The following is a 25145-nucleotide window of genomic DNA, read 5'->3' as shown; positions in this document are numbered from 1 at the left end:
TAGGCTCTTTATAAGAGCACCCATCACTACGGTGTCTGTCCAGTCTCACGGGGTCCTCTTCACAACTAGCCCATGCCCTCTAAGAGGCTCCGGTTCCTGCGGCTTTCTGTCGTCGTCTAGAACTAAGGAATGCTGGATTGCTACTACTTTCTTCCACCGTCAGGGCTGGATGACATCTCATCTCAGTCTTCTCGCTTCTCTGCTTTTGGCACTTCCGAAGTTCCCTTCTCTCTCTCTCCCCCCCTCCCTTGCACAAAAGCCTTGACTCTTACTGGGGCCCAGAGACAGGGTCTGGGAAAAGCACAGCAAACAGTGCGTGATGTCACAAAGAGTTGGGCAGCTGCATGCAGCTAATCAGAAAGGGAGGCATCAGCTGGAAGCCACCCAGCTGGACTATGCAGTGAAAGAAGAAGCTGACAGTAGCTCTAAGGGAAGGGACTGGGAGACAATCACCGGCCTCGTCCTGTTGTTGTTATTGCCTTAGAAGGCTTCAGCATGTCTCACTGATGACATCAAAGAAGATGAGCAGAGCTGAGTTCTCCTGCTGTTCCCCATAGAGTCCTCTGAAGCCAGCGGCTGCGATTAGATAGGAACTAGGTCAGCACACTGAGAGACCACCAGCAGCTGCCAGCATGTGGTCTCTGCTGTGGATGCCTCTCTGCCTGATCACTGTATTCCTGCTCTTAGAAGCGCCCATGGCTGAAGTCTTTGTTTACGTGGTCTACAAGCAGAACTCCACCTGCATAGATTTTAGAGCGATATCTGCATGCCTGGGGCCTCCTATCCCGAAAGAGGGCCTGAGGGGTTATCTGATTGAGGCAGCACCTGTAAATGCCTGTCACTCTATCAGAGGTCCACCAGCAGGCAGCAATTCCTCGGCAGCCTTCATCGCACTCATAAGTAGGTATGACTGCCCTCTGGGGGTTAAGATCCTTCATGCTCAGCAAGCAGGCTATCAAGCTGCTATTGTCCACAATGTGAACTCAGAGAAACTGGTGACAATGGTGACTAATGTTGAAGAGATCAGGCAGAAGGTTGGAATTCCTTCCGTCTTCACCGGGGAATCAGCCTCCAAGCAGCTAAGAAGGGTTATGGACTCTGAAAAAGTCATTCATGTTACTCTAGTGGTACCTGAACATTATCATAATCCCTGCTGGGACAATGCAAAGTTCTCCATCGGGGACACTGCTAGGCAGTACTGGGATCTCCAGTTTGGATATTGCTCCAAACACATGATTTCTCTTTTCATCCGGGAGTTTGGCATGGCAATCGGCATGATCGTGTGCACCCTGCTGGTTGTGGGCTGCATGAGATGGTGTTGGAAGAGGCAGAAAATAACCATGAGCATGTTCAAAACGGGAGACAAATATGTTACATGTGTGATCTGCATGGCCGAGTATGAAGAAGGAGACCAGCTGAAGATCCTCCCTTGTTCTCATGTCTATCATGGCACGTGCATAGACTCATGGCTCCTCATCCAGCCCCAATGTAAGACTTGTCCAGTATGCAAACAGCAAGTGACTGTTGCCAAATAGACCTTTGACATGGACATGCATTGAAAAGTCCCTCTGCAAGTGTAAAATGTTTTAGATGAGGGAAAATAAAATGAGTTTGAGATCACAGCTGCTGGAAGTTTCTGGTGTACACACACAAACACACACAGAGAGAGAGAGAGAGAGAGAGAGAGAGATCACTAACATTTCCTGTAGATTTCTCCAGGAGGAAAATATATACAATGAAACCTGTTTTACACAGAGCCCATGGGGCCAGTAACAATCAGTTGCCTAGTACAGGTGAGTCTTTAATTAACTACAGGGCTAACAAAACCATATTGGGCCACTGGGGATACTTTAAAGGGGATAGTTCAGCAAGGGGTTGCCCACTGAAGGTGCAGCTCTTTAGGAGCTGAATGCCAGAGACTCTGAGCATCCACAGCGCCAGCTGAATTCAGTGGGAGACTGAGAACCTCTGGATATCAGGCTCATGTAGGCAGGTATTCCAAAGAGCTCAAAGCCAGAATTTCAAGTGCTCCATTCCCACAGTAGAGCCAGCAGCACTGTTAGCCCTACACTTTCAAAATTCATGTGTCAGAATACATCCAAAAATCATGAGGTTGGCTTACAGATCATGAGACTTTTCTGAATAATAAATGTTTGGGATCTTCTTATTCACCTTCCAGTTTCTGAGCCTTTGGGGACACATTTTAAATCTTTCTCTGCCCCCATGAGGGCTAGAAATTTAAATGAAAGCTGAGATTCTCTTTCAATCCCTTGACTCCAGCAGTTGGAGCTTTGAGGTAAACAACAAATAGCATGAGGCTTGCAATAAAATCACAAGAATTGGCAGCATTGCCAGATCTTTTGGTGGCCAGCAGCTCCCACTGTGACCCCTGAGGCCACAATTTCAGAAAAGTTCAGTCAACACCCAGCATGAATCCAGTGTTCTGCGCACTTGGAAAATTTGACCACTTGTTTTGGTACCTTAAATGGAACCTACGTGCTTTTGCCAATCTCGACAACAGCGTATCGGGTTTTTTCGCTCTGCGTGGATGGAGAGATGGATGTCATTTCAAGTTCTGCTGGTTTTATTTTGAATGATGACTTACTTGTTTAGATTATTTATTTCCATTATCTAATGACAAAAACCTCTGGCCTTGTAGCTGTAGGTGCTTTGACGTCCACTAGATGATCGCACTCGTAGAAAGAAAAAGGTGGGGCTTTTTGTTTTTAAAGCAGAAAGCAAATTCAGCCACCAACCTGGGCTGATATCTCCCCTCCCGCATGGGAGAGGATGATCCTAACAGATCATTCCTTCTGTGCAGTGTTCTCCAGGCATCACGTCCATACCCAAGGTAAAGAATTTCTGTTTGCAGTGGAAGGACTGTCAAGAGAAGGGGCATTTATCCCTCAGAAGGATGTGAGCAACTCCCCTTGAGTGCAGCAGGAGATACTGATAACTTACCAGAGATTAGACTGGGACAGAACTGGGTCCAAGAAAGATGGAAGAGTGGCGGTCAGGAGAGAACTAGGGAAGAGAGGAGGAGGGAAGGATGCAAGGCATATTGGCAGTGATGTTACAGAGACCGAGTCCTGGGGACGTGCAGCAGTCACTGGGTGATGTCACAAAGCCCTGGGGAGGTGGGGAGGAAAGGTTGCCTAGCAGCTGGAGACAAGGAGCATGAGAGAGAGAGGGTGGAGCCCAGGGAACCAGCACACCGGCATGGTGAACTGAAAGAAGTCTTTTGCAGAAGCTTCCAGGGAAGAGGTGGGGTATAGTTATCATCCTGCTGCTGCTGCTGTCTTCTGCAAAGACTCCAGGAGCGTTATGTTGATACCACTCAGACAGACTGATAAGTGTGTATTTGCCTCCTAAGATCCTTCACAGTTACACCTTTCCTCATTGCCCAGCCCCAGCACTTGCACAGAGAGATACCCATCAGCGTTCAGCATGAGGCCCCCGCTCCCTCTCGCTCTCCGTGTGGTCGCTGCACTCCTGCTCGTGGACGTTGCTGTCATGGACGCCTTCGGACATGTGGTTTACAACCACGGCTCCACCTGCGTAGGTTACAATGCACTGCCTGCGTGCTTTGGACCGCCCCTCCCGAGTGAAGGGCTGATGGGGTACTTGATTGAGGCCATGCCTGCAAATGCCTGTGATCCTATAGAAGGCCCGCCGGCATCCTCCAACTCCTCTGAGGCTTTCATCGCACTCATCCGTCGGTCTGACTGCCCCTTTGGTGTCAAGGTCCTTCACGCACAGCAAGCCGGATACCAAGCCGCTGTTGTGCACAACGTAAATGCAGAGCATCTGGTGAACATGGTAACTGACGACAAAGAAATCAGGCAGCAGATTGCGATCCAGTCTGTCTTCACAGGGCAGTCGGCCTACAGGCATCTGAGAAGGGCTTCACGTTATGAAAAAGGGGCTTATGTCACCCTGGTGGCACCCAAAAATCCTCATAACTCTTGCCAGGATGCTGCTACGCCCTCCATGTGGGCTACTGCTAAGCAGCACTGGCCACGCACGTTTAAATATTCCGCATACCATGTCATTCCTTATGTCCTCCAGGAGTTTGGGTTCATGATCAACGTGATCATTTGCAGTATCCCGCTTGTGGTCTGCATGCGATGGTGCACGAAGGGCCGGAAGATAACCCTGTGCACCTTCAAAAGGGGAGACCGGTATGAGATGTGTGTGATCTGCATGGCTGAGTATGAAGAAGGAGATCAGCTTAAGATCCTCCCTTGTTCTCATGCCTATCACTGCGTGTGTATCGATACCTGGCTTCACACCCAGCCCAGGAATAAAATCTGCCCCTTTTGCAAGCAGCAGGTGACAGGTGAAGCTCAGGATGTCAGTCTGCACAGAGGGAGGAACCCACAGGAGCAAGCGGCAGGAGAGGACCACGCAGAGGATGGGGAAGATGAAGATGGTCATGATGACGAGTATATTGAGGGAGAGGAAGAAGACAATCAAAGTGCAGACACTGAGGAAGGGTCTGATGAGCTGGAGAATGACCCCCATTGAGTAATAGACTCAAACCAAACCAATATCAGCCCAAGCCACACAGCCCCCAGCTTTTGCCCATCACTAGCTCCAGCCTGTCTATTGAGAAACGTTTAGCTCAGTTCAGTTTTGGCTCCTTTCTCTCACTCCCCACAATAAAAGGCATAAAATGTCTGCTGCAAATGTAACTCTCCTTAGGCTGGGGGAAATTAAATGCATTTGATACCACTGAGTTCCTGGGAATTTCTGGTCCCCATCCGCTCACATTTCCTATTGCTTTTGTCTAGCTGGAATAGACATACACAAATACATGCAGTGAATCTTAGTTTAAGGAATTGCATTGTGGCAGTGCATAGAGGCCCCTCCTGAGACTGGAGTCCCATTTGCGGGATGCTGTGTAGATATAGCGAGCCATTGCCTGTCATGACAAGCTCCAACCTAAAGAGAACAACAGAGAAACAGAACCTGACTGTTGGCTGAAGTGACTGGCGCAGATCAGTGGGAGAACTGGGATTAGAATGTAGCTCTTCTAGCTTCCAGGCCAGCGTTCTGTCCCCTGAACTATGCTGCCTCACCTGAGCTACCCTTTGGCAGCAACTCAAGAGCCCAGTAACAATTCCTTGCAGAGTACAGGTTAGTCTGTAGCGACAGGTGCAGCCGAACTGTACAGGGGTACTCTGAGGATACTTTAAAATGGTCCCTTAAGACGGGGTGGTGACGACTGGAGGTGAAAATCATTCAAGTAGGATTTACTCCATGCAGGTGGGCAGAGAGAAAAGATACAAAACATTTCCAAGGGCTGCATAATCGGCTGCATTTTGAAGGCTGGCTGATCACTCTATGCACTCAGCAGAGGCAGACATGACAGGTACGTGTAAGCTCCTGCTCTCCAGGGTTTTCCAGGTCATTTTCCAAACATTTCTAAACACCGTAAGAAGGGCAGGATTTATGTACTAACATGCCCCAAATCAAATATTCTTCTCCTCTCTCTCTTGGTTACAGGAAGAGCAATTTGTTCATTTTGGAGAGCCTCTGAGTGCATCTCCTGTTCAGTTTGAAAGAGCCGCAGAGTAGCAAAGGATTCAGTCCACAGTCAATTAACACCCTATGACCAGCTACGCTAGCCGGTCATGTAGAGACAGTCTCCTGATCATCATCAGCCCTCAATCTCACACTAAAAAATAAAGCATAGAAACTCTTTATGCATTAACACCCTTCATGCAAAAGAGTCTGACCTGACATACCAGGACTGAGAGATCAACAGGCACTGTTACACCAGTACCAGAGCCAAGGGCTCTTTACTGGGTGTGAATATCTCTCTACCAATTGTCAGCATTCAGGTCATTGGGCTGTTGAGAGATCTCAATCATCAGGGTCACATGGAGGAATGAAGGTCTATGGCCTTTTCCAAAGAGGCTAGTGACTTTGGGTACCTCTGGTTCTAGGTGTCTATTTTGAGACAAATAAAATGGCTTGATTTTCAGAAAACGCAGTCTGAAAATTAAGCCCATATCTCAAGTTTGGCACTCACAATCACTAAGGACTTTGTAAGATTTTGGCAGGAGTTCAAAGCTAGTCAGAGCCTAGTCCCTGTAGCACTGTATAGATGAGAGCCAACGTCTTGAATTGCACCCAGTACAGGAAAGCAGGAAAATATCCTGCTGTTTTCTACATTGTTTGAAGCTTCAGGGTATCGCAAGGTATGACACATTGCAGTAATCCAGCTGAGTAACGCATGGATAAATGCAGTGAGGTGTTTAGCCGAGTGGAAAAGTCATAACTGGAGCTGAACAAAATTTGGAATTTCCATCCCACTGAAAATTCCCACATTTGTTTTCATCCCAAATAGGATGAAATGTTGAAATGTTGAATTTTTTCATGGAATGGAAGTTCTGAAAAATTTCAATTTGGAAAATGCTGAAAGGTTTAATTTCAACATTTTCGTTTGAAGGGAAACATTCTGACATTCTTGAAATGGAAATGTTTTATTTCGGGGTATTGAACTGGCCCAAAATGCTTCAAGAGAAGTAAGATCTGGACATGAAAGGAAGAGATGGGTTCTCCACTCTGCTTACCATTATCAAAGACTATCATACTGTAAATCTAAAGCATCTGCCACAGATGCCTTGACCTCCTGCACTGTAGCTGTCTGATCTGCCACCCTCCATCAAATATTAATAACTGTCTGCAGAGCCAGGTTGGCTTATTGCTGGGATGGGACGTGCTCCTATTTGCCACAGGTTGATTATTAGTAACTTCTTTAGAGATTGCTTTATCCAAGTTACAATCAGTATGTAGGATAAATTGTAGAGAGGCTGCACAAGGAAATGCACCAGAGAAAAATATGGAGAAGCTAGATCCTCAGCTTGAGTAAATCGGTGAAACTCCATTGTCTGTCTTCAGATTTACCCTGGCTTAGGATCTGGCCAGTGTGACAGTGAAACCAAGTTCAATTAATGTTCTGGTTTAATCATTAATTAGGAGCGAAGTTGGGGAGAGCATGGTTAGAGGAGGGGCTGGAAAAGGAAGGGCAAGGCTTATGTGGAGAGTACAGAAACGCAGGCAGCTATATTACAGCAGCTTCTGGAAGTGCTCTCTCTTTTCCTTGAAATCCATGCAATCTGCTGTCTTGGTATAATTGCTGTTAATTTAAATGTCAGCAAGCCACACAGGGGAGTCAGCAGTTTTAAGAGTGAGCAGAGCACTTACCAGGAAGGAGTCCCCATTTCACCACTTGAACTGAGAACCAAAGTAGAGGCAAGCAAGAGACCATTTTTACCTCTACATTTAACTGACTTCTAACACCTTCCATACCAAAAAGGCCAGAACAACCCGAAAATATTTGAGACAAGGGCCGAAGCAGAACGACAGAGGTGTTCTGCATCCAACTAGAAACAATAGCGAGGGATCCTGTAATCAGCGGGGAGACAGGAAAGATCCCATCAGAAAGCTGGTCCTGAGTTTTTCATCAGAACGGTTATTTTTGTTTTATTTTTGGAAAATGTCAATTGGTTGAAACTGAAACTTTTCATGGGAAATGGGTGGTTTTGACAAATTTTTCTACTGGATAAAATTTTGAGAATTTTTTTTATCAACTCCTGAAATGAAAATATCCAGTTTTCTGGTTCAAAATGATGCTTTGTTTTGAAAACGAAACCAATTACGATAAAAAAAGTTTTTAAAATGATCAACATTGAAACAAAATGTTGCGACTGACCCAAACCATTTCTTTTTCAGATTTTTGGTTCGAGAAAAACGTCAATATTTTGACTTTTTGTCCTGATCTGAGACAGGAACATTTGTCACAATCTCAAAAACTTTTTGTGGGATAGGAAAACCGTTTCCCTCCCAGCTGCAGCTCCAAGGCTCCAATGAGAAGCAGAGCTAAAGAGGAATCCTGTTGGAAATATTCCCAGGCAGAAAGAGATTGGAAGGTGATCAGTTCCAAAAGATCCAGTCAGAGACAGATAGAATCTTGCTAAGTGAGATATAGATGGGATCCAGTCAGGAGGCTCTACAATATTTTCAACTTCCTGTCAAAGAGCCCTTTTGCCCCCTTTGGCATATTCCCTGCTCCCATAAACCAAGCTTCACTGCGCATATTCTATTAAGCAATAACCAGATTCAAGCACAGAACCAAAGAATGATTTATAGATCTCATTGGTGAGAGCTTTATTTTTGTCATTTTTCTCATGCATTTTATTGAAGGGCTTGTGTGTGTGTGTGTGTGCATGCGTAGTTTATTATATTGCTAGGAGTTTTACCAGACCTACAGAAGAAAATGCTGATGACCTGACCCAGTGCAGAGAACTATCGCACTTAGACAACCAGAAAATGTAAGCACTATAGATCACAGGGAGCAATTCAGGCTACATACAGGATAATCAGCCACCTAAATGCAACCTTTCAGTAAGGATGAAACTCATCCCTGTGCAAAGAGCCAACCCTAGGAAAGGAACTACTCTCAGGGTTTAAGGGGGACATAAGTGATGGATAGGTCTTGTGATGGCTGATGCACGGGAGTGAATTTCAGACTGATATATAATATCTACTATAGTTAAAGGGGATGTGCCACATGCCCCACTGGCAGAACTCTAGTGACTTCAGTGGAATTACACCAGCCGAGAATTTTGCCTTGCATCCCTAATAACCACCTGGGGGAGGAGGGATGGGGAAGGAGAGAATCAATTTGGGCCGCAGAACCAGAGACCTCTACTCTTCACCAAGGCTGTATGGAGCTTGGAGTCCCTCCTGCAATATGGGGATTTTCCCTACATTCCCATCCATCATCGTGCAGGGTGGGTTTTAGCTCCTAGAGTCCAATCCTGCACCCGATGACTTCAATGAGAATAGGACCAATGTGATTTCTTCCATGGAAGCAACCCTTCCTGCTCACTGATTATTAGACATGGTCAGAAAACAGAATTTCCATCCCAGGGAACTTTGTAAGATTTCAACCCTTTTTTTTTTTGGTCCTGCATCAATATGGCAAGCCAAAAATTTTGATTTTTTTGGCAAAACAAAATTGCAAAAATAATTTAGATTAGGGTTAATTAAAACATTTAATTTGGCTAAATTTGAAACATTTCATTTTGATTTCAACCCTTTATTTATTTATAAATGAAATACAGACAATTTCAAAGCAAAAAAAATCAAAATTTTTGTTTTGATAACTTCTAAAAACAAGACAGTTTGACATTTTTGAAGCTTTTTTCCATTTTTTCTCCTAAATGAAATTTTGTCAAAATCAATAGTTTCTCAAAAAAAAAACCCCAAAAAACAGTTTTGTCAAAATGGCATTTTCCAACTAGCTCTATTGGTTATAAGTCCACATGAATGGGGAGAGGTGAAATTAAAAGGAAAGACCTTGGAAACTGGAGCAAAATTTAACTACTTGGGGAATGATGCTCGATCAGTCCTCAGTGCCCCTCCCTACTCTCCATTTCATTCTCAGTGGCCTCTCGAGAGATTCTCTCTCTTCCTCGTGACTGGTATAGATTCTCCAAGCATCACCAATTTGAGTCACAATTAAATCCTGTGTGACCTCCCTTCATACAAGCTTACACCTGCATAGACAGATTGGGAAGACAACCCTCAGCCCTGCATACTTTGTACGAACAAAAGAGGTTCAATCTGGGGTCAGTGCGAACCAATCCAGCTTTACCTTCTGGATGCAGTCACCAATTCCCCTTGTCATGATTGGGTTTGGGGCCAGGCATTGCTGGCACTGACAACTCTGATTTCATTGTACTGAGCAGGGCTTCTTTTTTGGGAGTGCAGGGGCAAGAGAAGGGGAGACTTAGACAGATAATTTCACTAACAAAACCCCTGGTTGTCACCTGGACACTTTGTATGTATGAAAACATACAACTTGTCTTTCCCCTGTTCTCCTTAAGGCTTATCTCCTGCTCCATCTCTCTTTGCCCCCATCAAGACCCCATTTCTTTTTCTTTTTTCCTTTCTCCTCCAACTCTGTTCCTGAATTTCCAGAGCCCATTCTTCCACTGTTGAAATTTTTACTGAGTCAGTCCACACCCCTTTCTCCTTTTCTCTCTTTCTCTGCCTCCAAATCCCCCTCTTTCTGACCCACTCCTCTGCCTTTTTACATCCGCACCACTTCTCTCTCTCTCTGCTCTCAGAGAAGTTTTTATGCATTGTGACAAATCAAGGTGTCTTTGCACTCATTAATGTGTGGTACAGCTAAGCCGTGGAAATAGTTCTCTGGGGTAATCTGTAAAGTACAAGTTGTTATTACTCACCACAGTAGAACAATCAACACAGTTTCTGTAATGCAGTAAGATGGATTGAAGCTGCTTAAGAACACAGGAAAATGGAATCAGTGCTTTGGAAAAAAATAGTTTGGCTCACAAAATCCGCTTCGCATAACTCTTGTGTGGTCCTAGATGTCACACTCTGATGTGCTCCAGGGCATTTGCTCATAGCTGGCAGCAGTGTTAATCCTGCTGCATGATCAAAGTCCACTCTATGGGCCAAGTCCTGCTTTCATTTATATGGGTGTAAATCCAGAGTCACTCCACTGAACTCCAGGGTCTGTCCATAAATTAAGTAACACATGTTTGGGTGATTTTCAAGACCCACTCACCCCTTGCCACATTTTGTAACAGTGAAAAAAACATGGAAAATTAAGGACCCTGACATACTTTGTCATTTATGGACAGCCAAAGTTATTTTGGGTTTATGCCAGCGTAACTTGGAGCAGAATTTGGCTATACAATTGCAGCTATACATCCTATTGACCACTTTTCTCCACCGTCCCTAGATAGGACCTTCCTCTTACTTTGTGTCCTACCTTTGCACTGCCTGCTGTTCAGTACTTCAGAGCCACATATATATTCTGAAAGCCAACATCCAAGTATTCCAGTTCTATTTGCAATGGGTGAGCTGAGCCAATAGCAAATCTAACAAGCTTCAAACTATTTATTCTCAATCAGTTAACTACAAGGACTGATTTTACACCCACTGTAAAAGATGAAGATTAGTTACTAAGCCACCTCCTCCCATCCCATCTCCCATGCTAGCCCTGAGCACGTCTCAAATCTTTTTTCATGCATTTATCCTCACAACACCCTGTGAGGTAACTTTCTATTCCTGGCTCCTGCTCCTCCCTTACCCTGCTGCACAATACCAAGCAAGTCACGTGACTCTGTTTCCCCTCCTACTCTTGCCTATTTAGATTGCAAACTTTTCAGGGTAGGGACTGTTTCTCTTGTATGTACAGCACCTGTTGGGATGATGCCGTACTGAATGAATGGTGTGAGCATAACTTGACATGACTTAAACATGGCTGAAGAACTGCAGAGGATCCTGGGAGCAAGGTCCCTTTAAGCAGAAGCAGATTTGATAAAGGATGGACAAATCCTGCATGTGCGATTGATATTGAACCTATTGTTTGGCAACTACGGGCCTGTGCAAAAGTAAATATCACATGCATACAGTTCCAGCATGGAGCGTAGGCGTACCTGGTTATAGTGACCCTACAGCAAGGATACCATGCAGAGAGCCAGAGTGAATGATTGATGAGTGAGTAAACATGGAGTGGTCTTTGTTCGGCACCCCCCACCCCACACACACACACAGCCCCTTCTAAAATACTAATCAGACAAAAGTAATAACCACACGCTCACTGGGCATGCTTTTCAGACATGTGACTCCTCTGAGGAAAAAGAGTGTAAGAATCAAGCAAAGTAAATTGCTATCAGAGAGAGAGCGGGGATTCCTTAATTGATGCTTGAAGAAGCTGCTAGACAGAGTAGCCAAAACTCTGCTCCGTGGGCTCGAGTAGGACTGTGACCAGAGGAGTTTCCAGGTAGCCAAGGCCTGGCCTTGAGGGAATCCAAGACAGACCAGAGAACTGCGGAGACCAGACCTCGAGAGAAGAAGTTGTCCATATAATTGGTAACCACCTTCTCTGTTTGCCAAGCAGGAACTGTGTGAGGCTAGCACAGGGCCTGCTTGTGTATGTTTGTGAAAGAGATGCTCGCTAAGAGGAATGTATAGCTCTTAATGTATAGTTCTTAAATGTCTAACATAGGAGTTATGTGCTTAATGTAACCCTTTACCGCTTGTGTAATTCCTTCTTGAATAAACTGCAGTGTGTGCAAGTTAATTACTGTGGACCTTTTTCACTGGTATGACAGTAATCTGCCCTATTGGGAGCCATTAAAGATCCACTTCAGAGGTAGTACCCCCTGGTGCCAAAAGCACCAAGCACAATGGGACCTGATCTTGGCTGGGGCCCTGTAGGTGCTACTGTTATAAAAATAACTACTAGTCACAAATCATCCCCTATGATTTGCCTTGGAACTGGGTAAGTGGCATAGATGGAAACAATAATAAGAAATGCAGCCCTTCCAAGCCCACAGATGGAGCAGGGAATTACCTCTGCACTATAACATGAGCCGGGATCTGCAATTCTGAGTGGATGGGGATGACTCAACAGATTCCCCCTCTTCCCTCTGCAGGGGATTCCCATTAGAAATGCCTCAAGCCCTGCCAAAGAATGGGAACTTGTAATCAGAGACTTGCAAACAGGATGGGAGGGAAAAATATGGTGTAAGGGCTGGGGTGGACATGAGAAAGAGAGAGAGAGACTGGACAAGGCAGTGAAGCAGTGATGTAATCCAGGCCGGGCGAGAAGTCTATTCTACAGCACTAAGCCACAACAGGTACATGTCGTGCTGCAATATGACCCATGCCACGGTTATGGTGCAGAGGACAAGACCAAAGGGTCTGCCGAGAGCCAGCCCTAACCAGGGAAGAAAAGCTACCATTCATCCAAGCCATTTCTGGCAGAGCTTCATTGGTGGGTTTGATCATTTATATGCCTCTCCTCAGGAAGAGATTGGAAACCAGACAAGGGTGTTGGGGTGGGGCCGGGGAGGGGGCGGAGGGAGAGAGAGGAGGAACCAAGGGCAGATAGAGAGCAGAGGACTCAGGAAAGAGCCAGAGAGGTGACAGGGCAAAGTGGGACCAAAGGAAAAGCCAGGTAAGGGGCAGCCCCTAAATAAGATACAGTGCAGGAGAGAGGGCCAAGGGGTGAGCCATGGAGAGAGACGTGGAGGAGACACGGAAACAAAGGTGGGGTGAAACCAAGAACGGGAAAGAGGAAGTTACTGGGGGAGAGAGGGAAGCTTGAGAGGGGAAGAGGACAGAGGGAGGCAGAGAACGGAAGGATCAGGGAGGCAAGAAGGGATAGCAGGCACAGAGGGCAAAGGTGGAGGTGACTCCAGCCTGCCCAGGAGAAGAGTCACCAGGGAGAGAGAAAGGACAAATGTCTGCAACTGCAGGACAGCTGGGCAGTGAGGTCATAAAGACCTGGGGAGAAGGTTCTGGAAGGTTGCTTGGCAGCTGGAAGCAGAAGCTAAGAATCAGTTGGGAGCAAACAGATCAGCTTGACAAGCAAAGGAAGCTGCAACCAGAAGCTTGAAGGCTTGGGTATAACCCAACACCCACTACATCTTGTCGAGTCCTGCTGCTATCACTGCCCAGCGGGAAGGGTCCAGTCTGTTCTGACACATGGAAGATCCAGTAGTCACCTTCAGTCCACTGTTCCCCATAAAGGCCTCTGAAGCCAGAGCTTCCTCTTAGACAAGACCCAGGCCAGCACCGGTACAGAGAGTTCTCCATTAGCCGCCAGCATGCGGCCACTGCTCCCATCTCCTTTCCACATGGCCACTGTAGTCCTGCTCTTCCTGGTGCCCAATGGCAAAGCCTTTATCCGTGCAATTTACAACCGTAACTCCACCAGCCAAGATTTCACTGCTCTCCCTGCACTCTTTGGGCCTCCGCTCCCCAGCAAGGGACTTACAGGTTATCTGATCGAGGCGATGCCTGCCAACGCCTGTCACCCTATCAAAAGCCCGCCAGCACCTCGCAACTCCTCCATGGACTTCATTGCGCTCATCCGCCGCTACGACTGCACTTTTGGTGCCAAGGTCCGACATGCTCAGCAAGCCGGGTACCGAGCTGCCATCGTGCACAATGTGAACTCACAAGCCCTTGTGGATATGGCAATTGGCATGGAAGAGATTGGGCAGCGGATCGAGATACCTTCTGTCTTCACTGGGGAAGCAACCTCCAAGCTCTTGAGAAAGGTTTGCAGCTCTGAGGAAGGAGCTCACATCATCCTTGTCCCTGAATACTATCACTTTGCCTGGGAGGAGGATGCGGGGAACGGCTGCCCGCGTGATTGCAGGTGCCGGCTGCAGCTGCTGGGACACTGCTCCCATGTCCCGATTCTTCCAGTCTGCAGGGCAATTAGCATCCTGGTGGCCATAGTGACAGGCATCCTGCTCATTGTGAAATACATAATGGGGTACCACATCTGGAGGAAGAGGAGAAACCCGCGAAGAGAGGAGCAGGGGAAGGAGTCCTCCACCAACACGTTTAACAGAGGCGCCAAGTACACAGAATGTGCCATCTGCCTGGAGACATATGAAAAGGGAGACATGCTGAAGATCCTGTCTTGCTCCCATGCCTATCACAGCAAATGCATAGACCAATGGCTCTTAACCCAGACCTGGAATAAGACCTGCCCTCTCTGCATGCAGAGGGTGACTGTGGCAACAGAAAGTCCTGACTTGTACATAGAGGGATGTATAGAGGAGGAGGGGGATGAGGGCAACCAGGAGGAGGAGGAAGATGGACACAACAGGGAATGGCACTAATGGAGCCACTCCCAGGACGGCCAAACCAAAATCTGACTAACATAGTTCTGCCAAACGCAGACTCCCCCATACTCTCAGCTTCCCCTTCCATCCTCCCTCTCCACTCTAGCTCTGGCCTAACTTTATTGGGAATCATTTTAGCTCAGCATGGACCCAGAAAGACATGGAAAGGGAAGAGCAGCAGAGGCAGATGGTGATGAGCAGTGGAACACCTAATGCACTTCCTTTGCTCTGCTTATCTTGGGCAGCAGGTTGAATCCAAGCTGGTTTTAGGACGGTGAGACTCTGCTGAAGTCAACTGGAGTCACACCAGGTCTGGCTACCAGAACCCCCAGCAGTGGCCTGCAATATCAGCTGTCAAACCATGAGGAAGAGTGGCTTGAAGCCACCACCAGATCCTCTGCTTTTCCTCAAGTTCTCCCTAACAACAGTCTTCCTGCACATGCCTCACACTCTTGCAGGTAGTTTATTCCACACAGATTTTTCTGGGTAATTTCTAGCACCAGTTTGGGTTTGGTTAAATGAGATCAGCTGGCAAGATGTAAAAACCCATTAGATTGGGGGAAAATAAAATGCATCAGAAATCACCCCATTCCTGTGAGCATCTCTGTTTAGATGGCCCACCACCATCTCCTACTGCAACTCCTCAAATGGACCAAAAATCTACTAACAACAAACAATGAGGACAATAATAATAATAATAAACAACAAAAGATTTATTATTAATATTAATTATGCTTTGCACTCTCGTGGTAATAATGATAACAATTACTGGGGTCCTTTCCAACCATAGATCTCAAAGGATTTTACCTAGGAAGTTCAGTATCATTATCCCCATTTTAGATGTGGCGAAACAGGCACAGAGATGGGAAGTGACGTGCCCAAGGTTCCCTGTTTATCTGTCTCTCACTGTGCTTCTTTCGCAATCATTCTTCCTTTTGTTTTTCTGCTGAACCAAATTTTCTGCTGTTGTAAATGAGTGTGGCTTCATAGACTTTATTGGAGCCATCTTGGTTTCCACCATCTGAGAACAAGGATCTATGCATCTTTTGTATTTAAATTGTCTCTATCTCTGTCTACATACCACAAGCGTGGGGAAAAGCCAACCCAGTTGGCCCAACTGCCCTGATTAACTGGAGTCCTGCTTGATTTTGATATGTAGCTATGTTACCATCCTTCAACGGAACATTTACATGGATAGGCAGACCGACTCACTGCGTTATCAAGCCAGCTCACCATTAGCAGGCACAGGGCTTGTTTAAAGTGAATTAACAACATGCTTTGAATTCCCACTATGCAAATGCTGCATTTAATATACCTCTTTAAATGATTAAGCTTCATCATCTTTCTGCTTCCATTATATATTTTCCCCTCAAAGATCTTACAAGATCAAAATTCCACCTTCTACAGTAAAATTTATCCCTCAGAGGGTTTGTCCTTATTACACTACAAATTTGCTGCTGCAGCACAATTTGGCTTAATCAAAACAAATTAGAAAGCCATCTTGACAAGGTCCTGATAATTTCAGCCTGTCTCCATGATGGGATTGAAGGAGAACCACTTCCTTCTAGACACATAACGGGGACAGTCTGGGGATCTAAACTGAAGGTCATTACGTAGAATGGAATGGGGAGATTTGAGGCAGATTGCAAATCTTGTTGGAAGGCACAAGATGAAGATCTTGATTAAGGGAAATAAAATCACTTGAAGGAAGATTGGAATTCTCCACTGAGGGCCACTCTAGAAGACTTCAGGTCTGAATGGGAGGGACTCCAATCATTTTCCCCATCAAATTTGAAAAACCTTTTAACTATTAGCTCTGGCTTTGCTCTGCTTTGAATGTCTCCCAAAGCAAAAAATGACCTTAAGTACCCACCACTTTGGCTCTGATAAGGGTTGCCAAGAGAAAGAATGAATATAAAAAGGAGAGACACTGTTGATTTAATTGCCAGCATCCGTCACAGCAGAGGCGCTGGCTGAATGACATGCATTTAATTAGAATAAGAGATGCTTTGGCTTTGGTCAATGAAACATACATAAAAGCCTGTACAAAACCTGACCTCTCTTATGAACATTGCCTTCTAAATAATGTGTTAGTTTGCAGCCAGCTGTCCCTTGCCTCACACCATTCCAAGCAGCTGAACTTCCCCACATTTGCTTCACCAATGTACATCAGCACTGATTCTCTTTCCATTAAGCCTCCATGCTCATCTGATTCTTGACTTCTTACACTCCTGCCTCAAGAATTTCCAACTTTGAGCTGCTTCTTACTATGGGCAGAGACTTCAAGCTTTGTATCCATTCAGTGTTGAGCCTTTTCACCACGCTATGCCTCACCTAGAGGGACCAAGCTGTACTGGGATGATAGTCAACCCCAAAAGCTAGGTTGCAAGTCATATCGAGTGACTGGGGCTGGTCTTGCAAGGTGCTGAATGCCTCCTGCCAGTTGCTAAGCACCCTTAATTCTTGAGCTGGTCAAAACATTTTTGTCCAAATGGCTCTTCAACAGAAAATACCATTTTCATCTATATGTTTTGAAAAAGGTGTCAATTTTGATGAAGTTTCATTTTAAAAAAAACCCTCAAAGTGCTTTGATAATGTAGAAACATCATCCGGTTTTGACTTTTTCAGAATGGAACATTTTGATTTTTCATTTTTTGAAATGACTTTTCAAAACAAAATTCATTGTTTTTTTAATCAAAAATTATTTTAAATATTTTTAAAGATCAAAATCAAAAGGAAATATTTTGATTGACCCGAAACAAACTTTTTTTCAGAGAACTTTCTTTTTCATTTGCTTGCTTTTATTCATTCTGTTTCAGACTGGAAACATTTTTGGAAGGGCAGAATTTGCCACGAAATGGAAAATCTGGTCACTCCCTGGCTCTCCTCCATTCTTGCTGAAGTCAATGAGCTCAGTACATCTTTCCCTTCAACCTTGCAAAATCAAAAGGAGTGGAAAATGCTAACCACTTAGAATGGTAGTGTTTTGCATCCATGCCACACTGGGCTACATGACCACACAAGCGAATGGTGAACTGGTACATATGGGCGTTGAGAATGGTCCATTCCATGCAGGTGGTACTGAGCCTTTTGTAGGAGGAGGAGCACTGGGAATTGCCCAAACCCTGTTCGCTTCCACCCTATGCTGGGTGGGATTTCCAGAAGCATGCACACCGCCCTAACTTTGCTCCCACCCAAACCAGTGGGAGTTTTACAGAGTCAGGCTAATACTAAGCCCTCCTGCTGTCTTTAAATACAAAGGGGAGGAGGCTAATACACAGCTCCATAACCTTCTCCCTAGTAAACGCTTGCAGAGACCATGGGCAGAATTCATTGGTTTCCTCTTCCAAGGGATTTTGTTTCCTGATCAAATATTTCTTAAACTTTCAGGGATTCTCCATGGAAGGAGACACAACTGCAAGAAACCGTTACTGACAAGCTATTCCTTTTAGCCTTCACCCCCTTCCGGAAGAGAGGTATAGCCCAAGTATTTTACTGAACCTTCCTAGCACTCCTTCCCAATGTGGCCTTAAAGATTATTTACCGTCCTGTCCTGGGGGCTTTTGCTGGAAAAGCAGGAGCAGTGTGCAGGAAGTATTGGACGGAAATTAGTTGGAGTCTTGCCTCTGAGAAAGCAACAGGGGCTCCCACGGCAGGAAAATAAAGAGCTCCAGGAAACAAATTGCTTTTAATTAGAGAAGGTGCGCAGTGCCTAAGGAGTGTCATTGTGTAAACATTTATTCAAGTCTTTAAAAGGACTGAAAGGCAAAATGTCATGCCCGCCCCCACTCCTCGCCCAAGGTCCTTGCAGCCCAGAGCACAGGCAATGCAAAACAATTTGTCATAGGCAGTGTCAGAGAAATTTCACTCTCAGACAAAAGCCATGCATTTTTCATGCCTCTCCAAGGGGAAGGATTCCTGATGCCTTGATGATGGCATGTTTCTTTGCTACAAGAGTTCAAACAAACTGTTTCCTGCTTGCCCAAGGATCTGGCTGTAATTCCATTGATTTCGATGGAGGGATTGGATTCCAGGGCTTCTCCTTTCTAGCCCCTTGACAGGGTGTTAAGAACTACATTTGGCAAAACAGATCCACACTTGGAAATCCGGTCTCAGGTCGTTTCATTTCCATTAGCCCTCGTAAGCAGATGACAGGAGCGCATGAACATAGACAGCATGGGATGAGAGCATTCACCCAGCTGCTAGCTCAAAGCCAGGTAATCATTTATTACATTCCCCAGCATTCCAGCTGTCTCCTCCTTGCACTGAGGGGGGAAAAAAGACGATTCCAAGTTCCATTGTTTAGCTTTCTGGGAGATGTTAATACTTTAGCGCCTTCATTTTCTCAGCCACTGTGCTCCCCACTCTTCAAATGTCATCCTCAAACCTCCACAGCTGGGACTACTCTTTTCCCATTCAAGATCCTCCGTACCAGATCAGCTCAATAATCTATCCACGCCAGCATCTTGCCTCCAACCATGGCCAGGGCTAACTAAGGCAAGAAACCCCACCATGGACAATTATGGAACAATCTGTCCCCCCAGACACTTTCTTCCTAACCCCATTACTTAGCACAGGCCTATGTCCTGAAACATGAGGGCATTTCCTCCCTGGATAGGAGGGCTAGAACCCAACATAGAACTTGAGCCAACAGAATTTCTCTAATCCACCACTAACAATGGATATACAATGCATCTAGTACCTCGGACAAGTTAGGTTGATCAGCATTCTTAAGGCCAAGAAGTTACAGCGTTGTTATTATTTATTACGTGTGTTACGGTAACACCTTGGAGACACAATCATGGACCAGAACCCACAGTGCTTGGCACTGTACAAATACAGAGCAAAAAGACAGACCCTTCTCCCAAAGAGCTTACAGTCTAGACAAGAGACAACAGACAGGCAGGGAGCACAAGGAAACGAGGGACCTATATTGGTCAGGTGGATGGCCAGCGATCTCAGCTAACCATTGCCATTTTTTCTTGGCGGCATCACAGAAAAGGGGAGTTTTAAGAAGGGATTTCCAGGAGGACAATGTGGCTTTGTGGATGCTGACTGGGAGCTCTTCCGATGCGTTGACCTGGGGGGGAGGGGTGCAGGGCGAAAGGAAAGCAGAGGGAAAGCACGAAGGTGCTTGTTTGAAAATGTAACAAATGGACGATGTAAGCTGCACCCTGGCTGGATCAGAGGCAGGAGTCAACATCTGGAGAAATGATGGGTAAGGGGAGGGGATAGGCCAGGGTGCCTTTGAAAGTGAAAACAAGTGGCCTATCCCAGAAGATTTCCCTCTGCCTTTTGGACAGTGCATCCCTGCAGTGGTTCTAGGTGAAATGACATGATTCCGTTTCAAGTTCCCAACAGGCTTTGGGTCTGGCCAGCCCCCGCAGGGAGAAAAGACCTCAATTTTAAAAACGCGTCAGGGAGGCTCTTTGCCAGGGCTGGCGCTAGACACTCTGGTGCTTTTGGGAGCTGTTCCCTAAACGTGTGGGGTGGGGGCAGCCTACAAGAGGCCAAAACTGTCCCAGCTGGTGGAGAGGTGACAGTAGCCCATGCAACCCACCCCTATTGGCAGCCCTGAGCTCTCTTCCTCTCTCTTGCTGCAGGCTTCCCCCGAAGCTCTGCCTTTCAGAATCTGCTGTGGTAGGGGAATCTCATTAGGTAAAGTACGTGGTGTGCTGGGCTGGCCAGAATGCTCTTGGACTCTTTCTTCCCCTCCAGCATTCATTCCGCTTGCAGTCCCGCTCAGCTTGCCAGGTCTCCAGAGCAGTCATAGATAAGAGAACCCTCCTTTCCCAGGTACCGGGAAAGAGTTCAAAACCAACATGGAATCCATCCTCTGAAAAGCCTTTTATCTCCATTGGGCTGGCATCTTCCCAGGGTCAGGCAGTGGGCACCTCCCGCATTTAATCAGACGCTTACAAGCAGAGGCAGGTACATCCACTTTGTGAATGAAGTCGGCTCGAGAACATTCCCAGCAGTACATTGGGGAGAGGAAGGGGGAGGAGGACACAGCACTGCTGGGTCATTACCAGGGCCTGTGACATCATTCCCCTTTCTGGGGCTCTGAAGCCATCTGGCAGGCAGCAGAAGAGACAGGAGTCTGCTGCGGCAAATGCAAGGGGAAGTTTCCTTAGGCAGCTGGGCAGACTGAGATCCAGTGCTGTGGGTTTGTGCATCAAGTACATCAGTGCCCTGGGGGCAGTAGTACCAATTCCCTTGGGGTGGGACTTGCTATCCTGATGCTGCTTCCCGGCCACGCCCCAAAAAAAAACCAGCACAGGCAAGGGGGTGCCTCGTGTATAGCCCCAGCCCTGACCCTGCTGATGTCCTGACTGAGTCCATGAGGGGGACTGCTGAGCATTTGTCTCACTCCAAAAAGGGCAAGAGCAACTTCTTCAAAGTCAAGTGAATTTATTTTCATCCCCGAGCCCGGGTGCCACCAACAGCTCGGTCGTCAGGAAGGCAGCCAGCACAATGCACAAAGAGCACTCCTCGAGGGGACCCCATAACAGCAGGGCGACAGAACAGCTTGGCAGCCACAGAAGAGTAAAAAGGGGGATCCACATAGAATTTTCATCTCAACCGCTTCAGGCAGCCTTGGGTGCCCGGCAACATATCCAGGGCCATATTCAGCAGTGCCTCCCAAGATGGATTTAGGGAGACCCTGTGTGGTGACCCCAGGCAGCACAGGTTGGGGGGCTAAAGAGCCAGAGAGACCCCCGGGATTTGTCTGCGTCCAGCAGACAACCTCCGTAACAAATCCCATTTGCATGAAATACAGCCGAGCCCTGTCTCTTCCCTCCTGTGAGGGACATTGTAGCTTGGAGTCCCACAGTCCTGGAAAGGGACTGACCCTTCGTTCAGTCTCCCAGGCCAGGAGTCTGTCCTTTAATGGCCAGTCCTCTGTGCATTTCAGCAGCAGCACGCACTACAGTTCATGCTGCAGCTGGCAGAGGGACTGCTGGGGCCCCCAAGGTATCAGCTCCACAGCTTTCCCATGGCTTTGAGCCATCATGGCTTGGCCCACCTTTGTCCCTGCTCCTGCTGTTTTCAGGGCACAGCGACAGCCTGCCCCAAATCAGACTGACACACAAAAGGAACACAGTGGCCTGCCAATATTTTCCACTGAGCTAACGGCCCCAGGGTGCAGCCACCACCGTTCTGAACGATGTGGGAAACCCTCTCGCCTGGCCAGGGGTTCGGAGCTTTGAAACAGCAGCCTGCCCTCATTAGCAGGTGCCAGAGCTGCCTTCTCCATGCCTGTTTGATGCTGGGCACACCCAAAGCAGCTTTAATGTGTGAAAAATGGGAGAGGGGGTGCATAGAATTTAAGAAAAACGTGTCACATCAATTCCAAGATCCCTGTGAGAATGGAAATGCTTCCAGTTTGTCCTAGCAATAATCATCATTGAGTGTAAGAATTTGCTCATTCATATCCTACCTATCTAGTATGTTAAGCTCAGTTTAGGGTTTTATCTATGAATCTATAAGTAGTGGCGATACCGACTTTTATTCCTTGAAACGCAGGGCCTGACCTTTAGTTCATTGACGTCAATGGAAAGACTATCACTTGGGTTTGGCTCAGGCCTTTAGCAGTCAGTTGTTCTAAGCAAGCCCTTTCAATCTGAGGATCTCAAAGCCTTTGTACAAGGAAATTAAATCTGAGCAGTTCTGAACTAGGTAAATATCCCCATTTTCCAGGTGGAAAAACTGAGGCAGCCAAGAGGTTAAAGCCTAATATTTTCAAACTTGAGACACCAAAGGCCTGATTTTCAAAGGTGCTGAGCGCACTCAACTCCCACCAACTTCTGTCAGGTTTCCTCTGGATTTACAGCCATGTAACCAAGGATTTGGTCCTAAGAAAAAGAGGGTGTCCTACTGGTTAAGGCATTGGACTGGGACTTTGAAGAGCTGCATTTAGTTTCTGGCTCTGCCCTGTGTGACCTTGGGCGAGTTACTGAATCTCTCAGTGTCTCTGTTCCCCATGTGTAAAATGGATAGAACAAATCTTTCCTTTCTCTCACAGTTTGTGGTCTTGCCTGTTTAGACTGCAGGCTCTTTGGGGTGGGGACCTTCACTGTATCTATATACAGCACCTAGCACAAAGGGGTCCTAATCACAGCTGGGACTACCATCATACAAAAAACAATGTCTCACTCCCTCTCCCTCTCCTCCTCATGGAGCAAAATTGTTCCTCTACAAGACTTCAGAAGCATTGGAACCCATGCAAAGGTTAAACGTTTGGGTTTTTCTGAGTTCTCTGCCAACAAGGTTCTATCTCCCCTGATCCAGCCTGATCTTTCAGTCTGTCTCATCCCATCCACCCTCCCCGTGTTTTGCATCTGTGGTTGTCTCACAATCCAGCTGTATTTTCTATTGCACAGATCTTTCAAACTCCATTTTCCACCTTGTCTTTGCAGAGCTAAATAACACAGTTAATATGTTAAAGTAAGCAAGCCAGATTTGGTTCTTGTCTCTGCAAGTGTCTTCCTCTAACCCTGTCACATTTTTACCGGGTGCAGTATTTTTCTACATTAATGTTATCAACCCTGTGACAAACTTAGGACTTCACACGTGTCACTATGCTGCTTGCTGTGGCCTTTCAGAACTCCATAAGAGCAGCAGGGACAGAACTCAGATTTCCTGTGCTTCATAAACCAATTGAACTAAAGGAGAATCTCTGTTCAGTGAGAAGTATGGGATTATGACACACAGTAGATTAGTTCTGGTTCTGTCCAACAGGGGGCAGTGGTGCCATTTACACACTACCCAGTTCATGGCAGTAATAATACCTAGCACTCACATAGTGCTTTACAACTTCAAAGTGCCTTATGCACATTAACTACTCCTCAGAGTACCCCGGAGAGGGGAGTATTATCTACCCCCATTTCACAGCTGGGTGAACCGAGGCTCAGAATATTTGAGTGACTGACCCAAAGCACACACAGCGATCCAATGGAGTAGCCAGAATCAGAACCCAAGCCCCCTGTCCTATTCATTCCATCTGCTATAAAGCCTGCTTAGCTGAGCTCTTCCTCTGTCATAAACCTGCACGGCAGCTGTACCTGCCCTTCCTCCTCCATCTCTGCAGCTCCTACTTATTACAGTAATAACAAGACACAGTTAATGTAGAAATACAACCTTCTGCTAGGCTGTTTCACATAAAAGCACCTGATACTCCGGTAAGCGTGTGTTTAATTAACACTCTCACTTGCCAGAATTCTTCCCACAATCCCCTGACCCCCATGCCTTGGCTGGGAGCTTCTCGCTGAGTTCTAATGAAGAGACACCCCTTGCTGGAGTCTGGTGCTCACTAACCTTTAAGCAGGGTCAGGAAGGTGGGGAGTTATTAGGAGTAAAGCCAAGGAAGTGGTACCCTCTGGTTTATATTTCTTCCAACACCAGAAGGCAATTGGGTCCATGTAGCCTCCTCTCCACTGGAGAATTGCACTGTGTGTAATCAAGATAGGACTGGCGCATGTGTTGTTGGTTTGTGGCACCCAACCAGCAATCTTATTTCAGTTGTGTTGATTCCCTATGGTGATGCACAGCAGGGTAGCAAAGCAGTGCAACTGTATTTGCCCAACACAGTTGTTATACTGGTTTGTGGGAGTTACCAGTGCATTGTGGGACAATGGAAGAATTATTCTTTGTAAGGTACAAACTAGATCATTCCTGCACTAGGCCATTAAAAGCCAGCCTATGCATAGACCTAGGGCTGGCTGGAAAACGAGAATTCCATCTCACAAAAACTTTCAAAGTTTAGATCTTCATTTTCATTCCACATCGGAATGAATATCTTGACCTTTTCAGAAATGTTTCATGACAAAACATGAGAGAGACTGAGATCCTAGAACAGCCAAAAGCCCAGCAGCTGAGGCACTCACCTGAGAGATGGGAAACCCAGGCTCAGGTTGCTGCTCCAAATCAGGTAGAGTAGGGATTTTAACATCGGTCCCTGAATTTCCATGGAAGTACCCTGCCCACTGGGCTATTAACTGTTCTGGGGTTTTCCTGCAGAAATTTGATCCTGGACCTGAAAAACCTTCCTGACAAAATTTTGGTCAAAACCAAAGAGTTTCCATTTCAAGAAATCAGCATGCTTTGCCCAAATAAATGTTTTTACCTAAAAACTCCTAATCATCTCGACTTAGAACAAATGTAACAGATTTACTGGCAGCCGGGCAAGCAGAAAAAGTACACAGCCACCTCTAGACCTGCCCACGGACACTCAGCATGACGGAGCTGAGAATGCTACTTAAAATGCTCCATTTTCGACACAACTTGGTGACATCTTGGCCACACTGGAGTCAATAGTGAATCTCCCATTGACTTAACTGGAGCCAGCATTTCACCCTGGCTATCTCCCAGGAGTAATGCATGGTTCTCTAATTTGATTATAACCTGGGTAGTGTCTGGTTTATTCTGTCCTCGTTGGCAAAACCAAAA

General features: G+C 46.3%; 3 protein-coding genes across 3 annotated transcripts; all 3 read left to right on the top strand.

The window, feature by feature from the left end:
- The first annotated feature begins 632 nt into the window (after positions 1-632).
- LOC119848489 (E3 ubiquitin-protein ligase ZNRF4-like) lies at positions 633-1535 on the top strand. Its single transcript, XM_038384428.1, has one exon. It carries the CDS (start codon positions 633-635, stop codon positions 1533-1535), a length of 903 nt encoding a protein of 300 aa, XP_038240356.1.
- Positions 1536-3447: 1912 nt separating this feature from the next.
- On the top strand, positions 3448-4527 carry LOC119848521 (E3 ubiquitin-protein ligase RNF167-like). The gene has a single exon (XM_038384482.1). It carries the CDS (start codon positions 3448-3450, stop codon positions 4525-4527), a length of 1080 nt encoding a protein of 359 aa, XP_038240410.1.
- An 8889-nt stretch (positions 4528-13416) lies between these two features.
- On the top strand, positions 13417-15273 carry LOC119848520 (E3 ubiquitin-protein ligase RNF167-like). Its single transcript, XM_038384481.2, has one exon. It carries the CDS (start codon positions 13665-13667, stop codon positions 14691-14693), a length of 1029 nt encoding a protein of 342 aa, XP_038240409.1. The 5' UTR covers positions 13417-13664; the 3' UTR covers positions 14694-15273.
- Positions 15274-25145: the final 9872 nt, after the last annotated feature.

The sequence above is a fragment of the Dermochelys coriacea genome, chromosome 25, assembly GCF_009764565.3.
Source record: "Dermochelys coriacea isolate rDerCor1 chromosome 25, rDerCor1.pri.v4, whole genome shotgun sequence".
Lineage (NCBI taxonomy): Eukaryota > Metazoa > Chordata > Testudines > Dermochelyidae > Dermochelys > Dermochelys coriacea.
This window is presented reverse-complemented; position numbering and strand designations above follow the sequence as displayed.

What these genes read in the sequence shown, in the direction of transcription:
- LOC119848489 (XM_038384428.1), top strand. Translation starts at nt 633, where the DNA reads ATGTGGTCTCTGCTGTGGATGCCTCTCTGCCTGATCACTGTATTCCTG.
- LOC119848521 (XM_038384482.1), top strand. Translation starts at nt 3,448, where the DNA reads ATGAGGCCCCCGCTCCCTCTCGCTCTCCGTGTGGTCGCTGCACTCCTG.
- LOC119848520 (XM_038384481.2), top strand. Translation starts at nt 13,665, where the DNA reads ATGCGGCCACTGCTCCCATCTCCTTTCCACATGGCCACTGTAGTCCTG.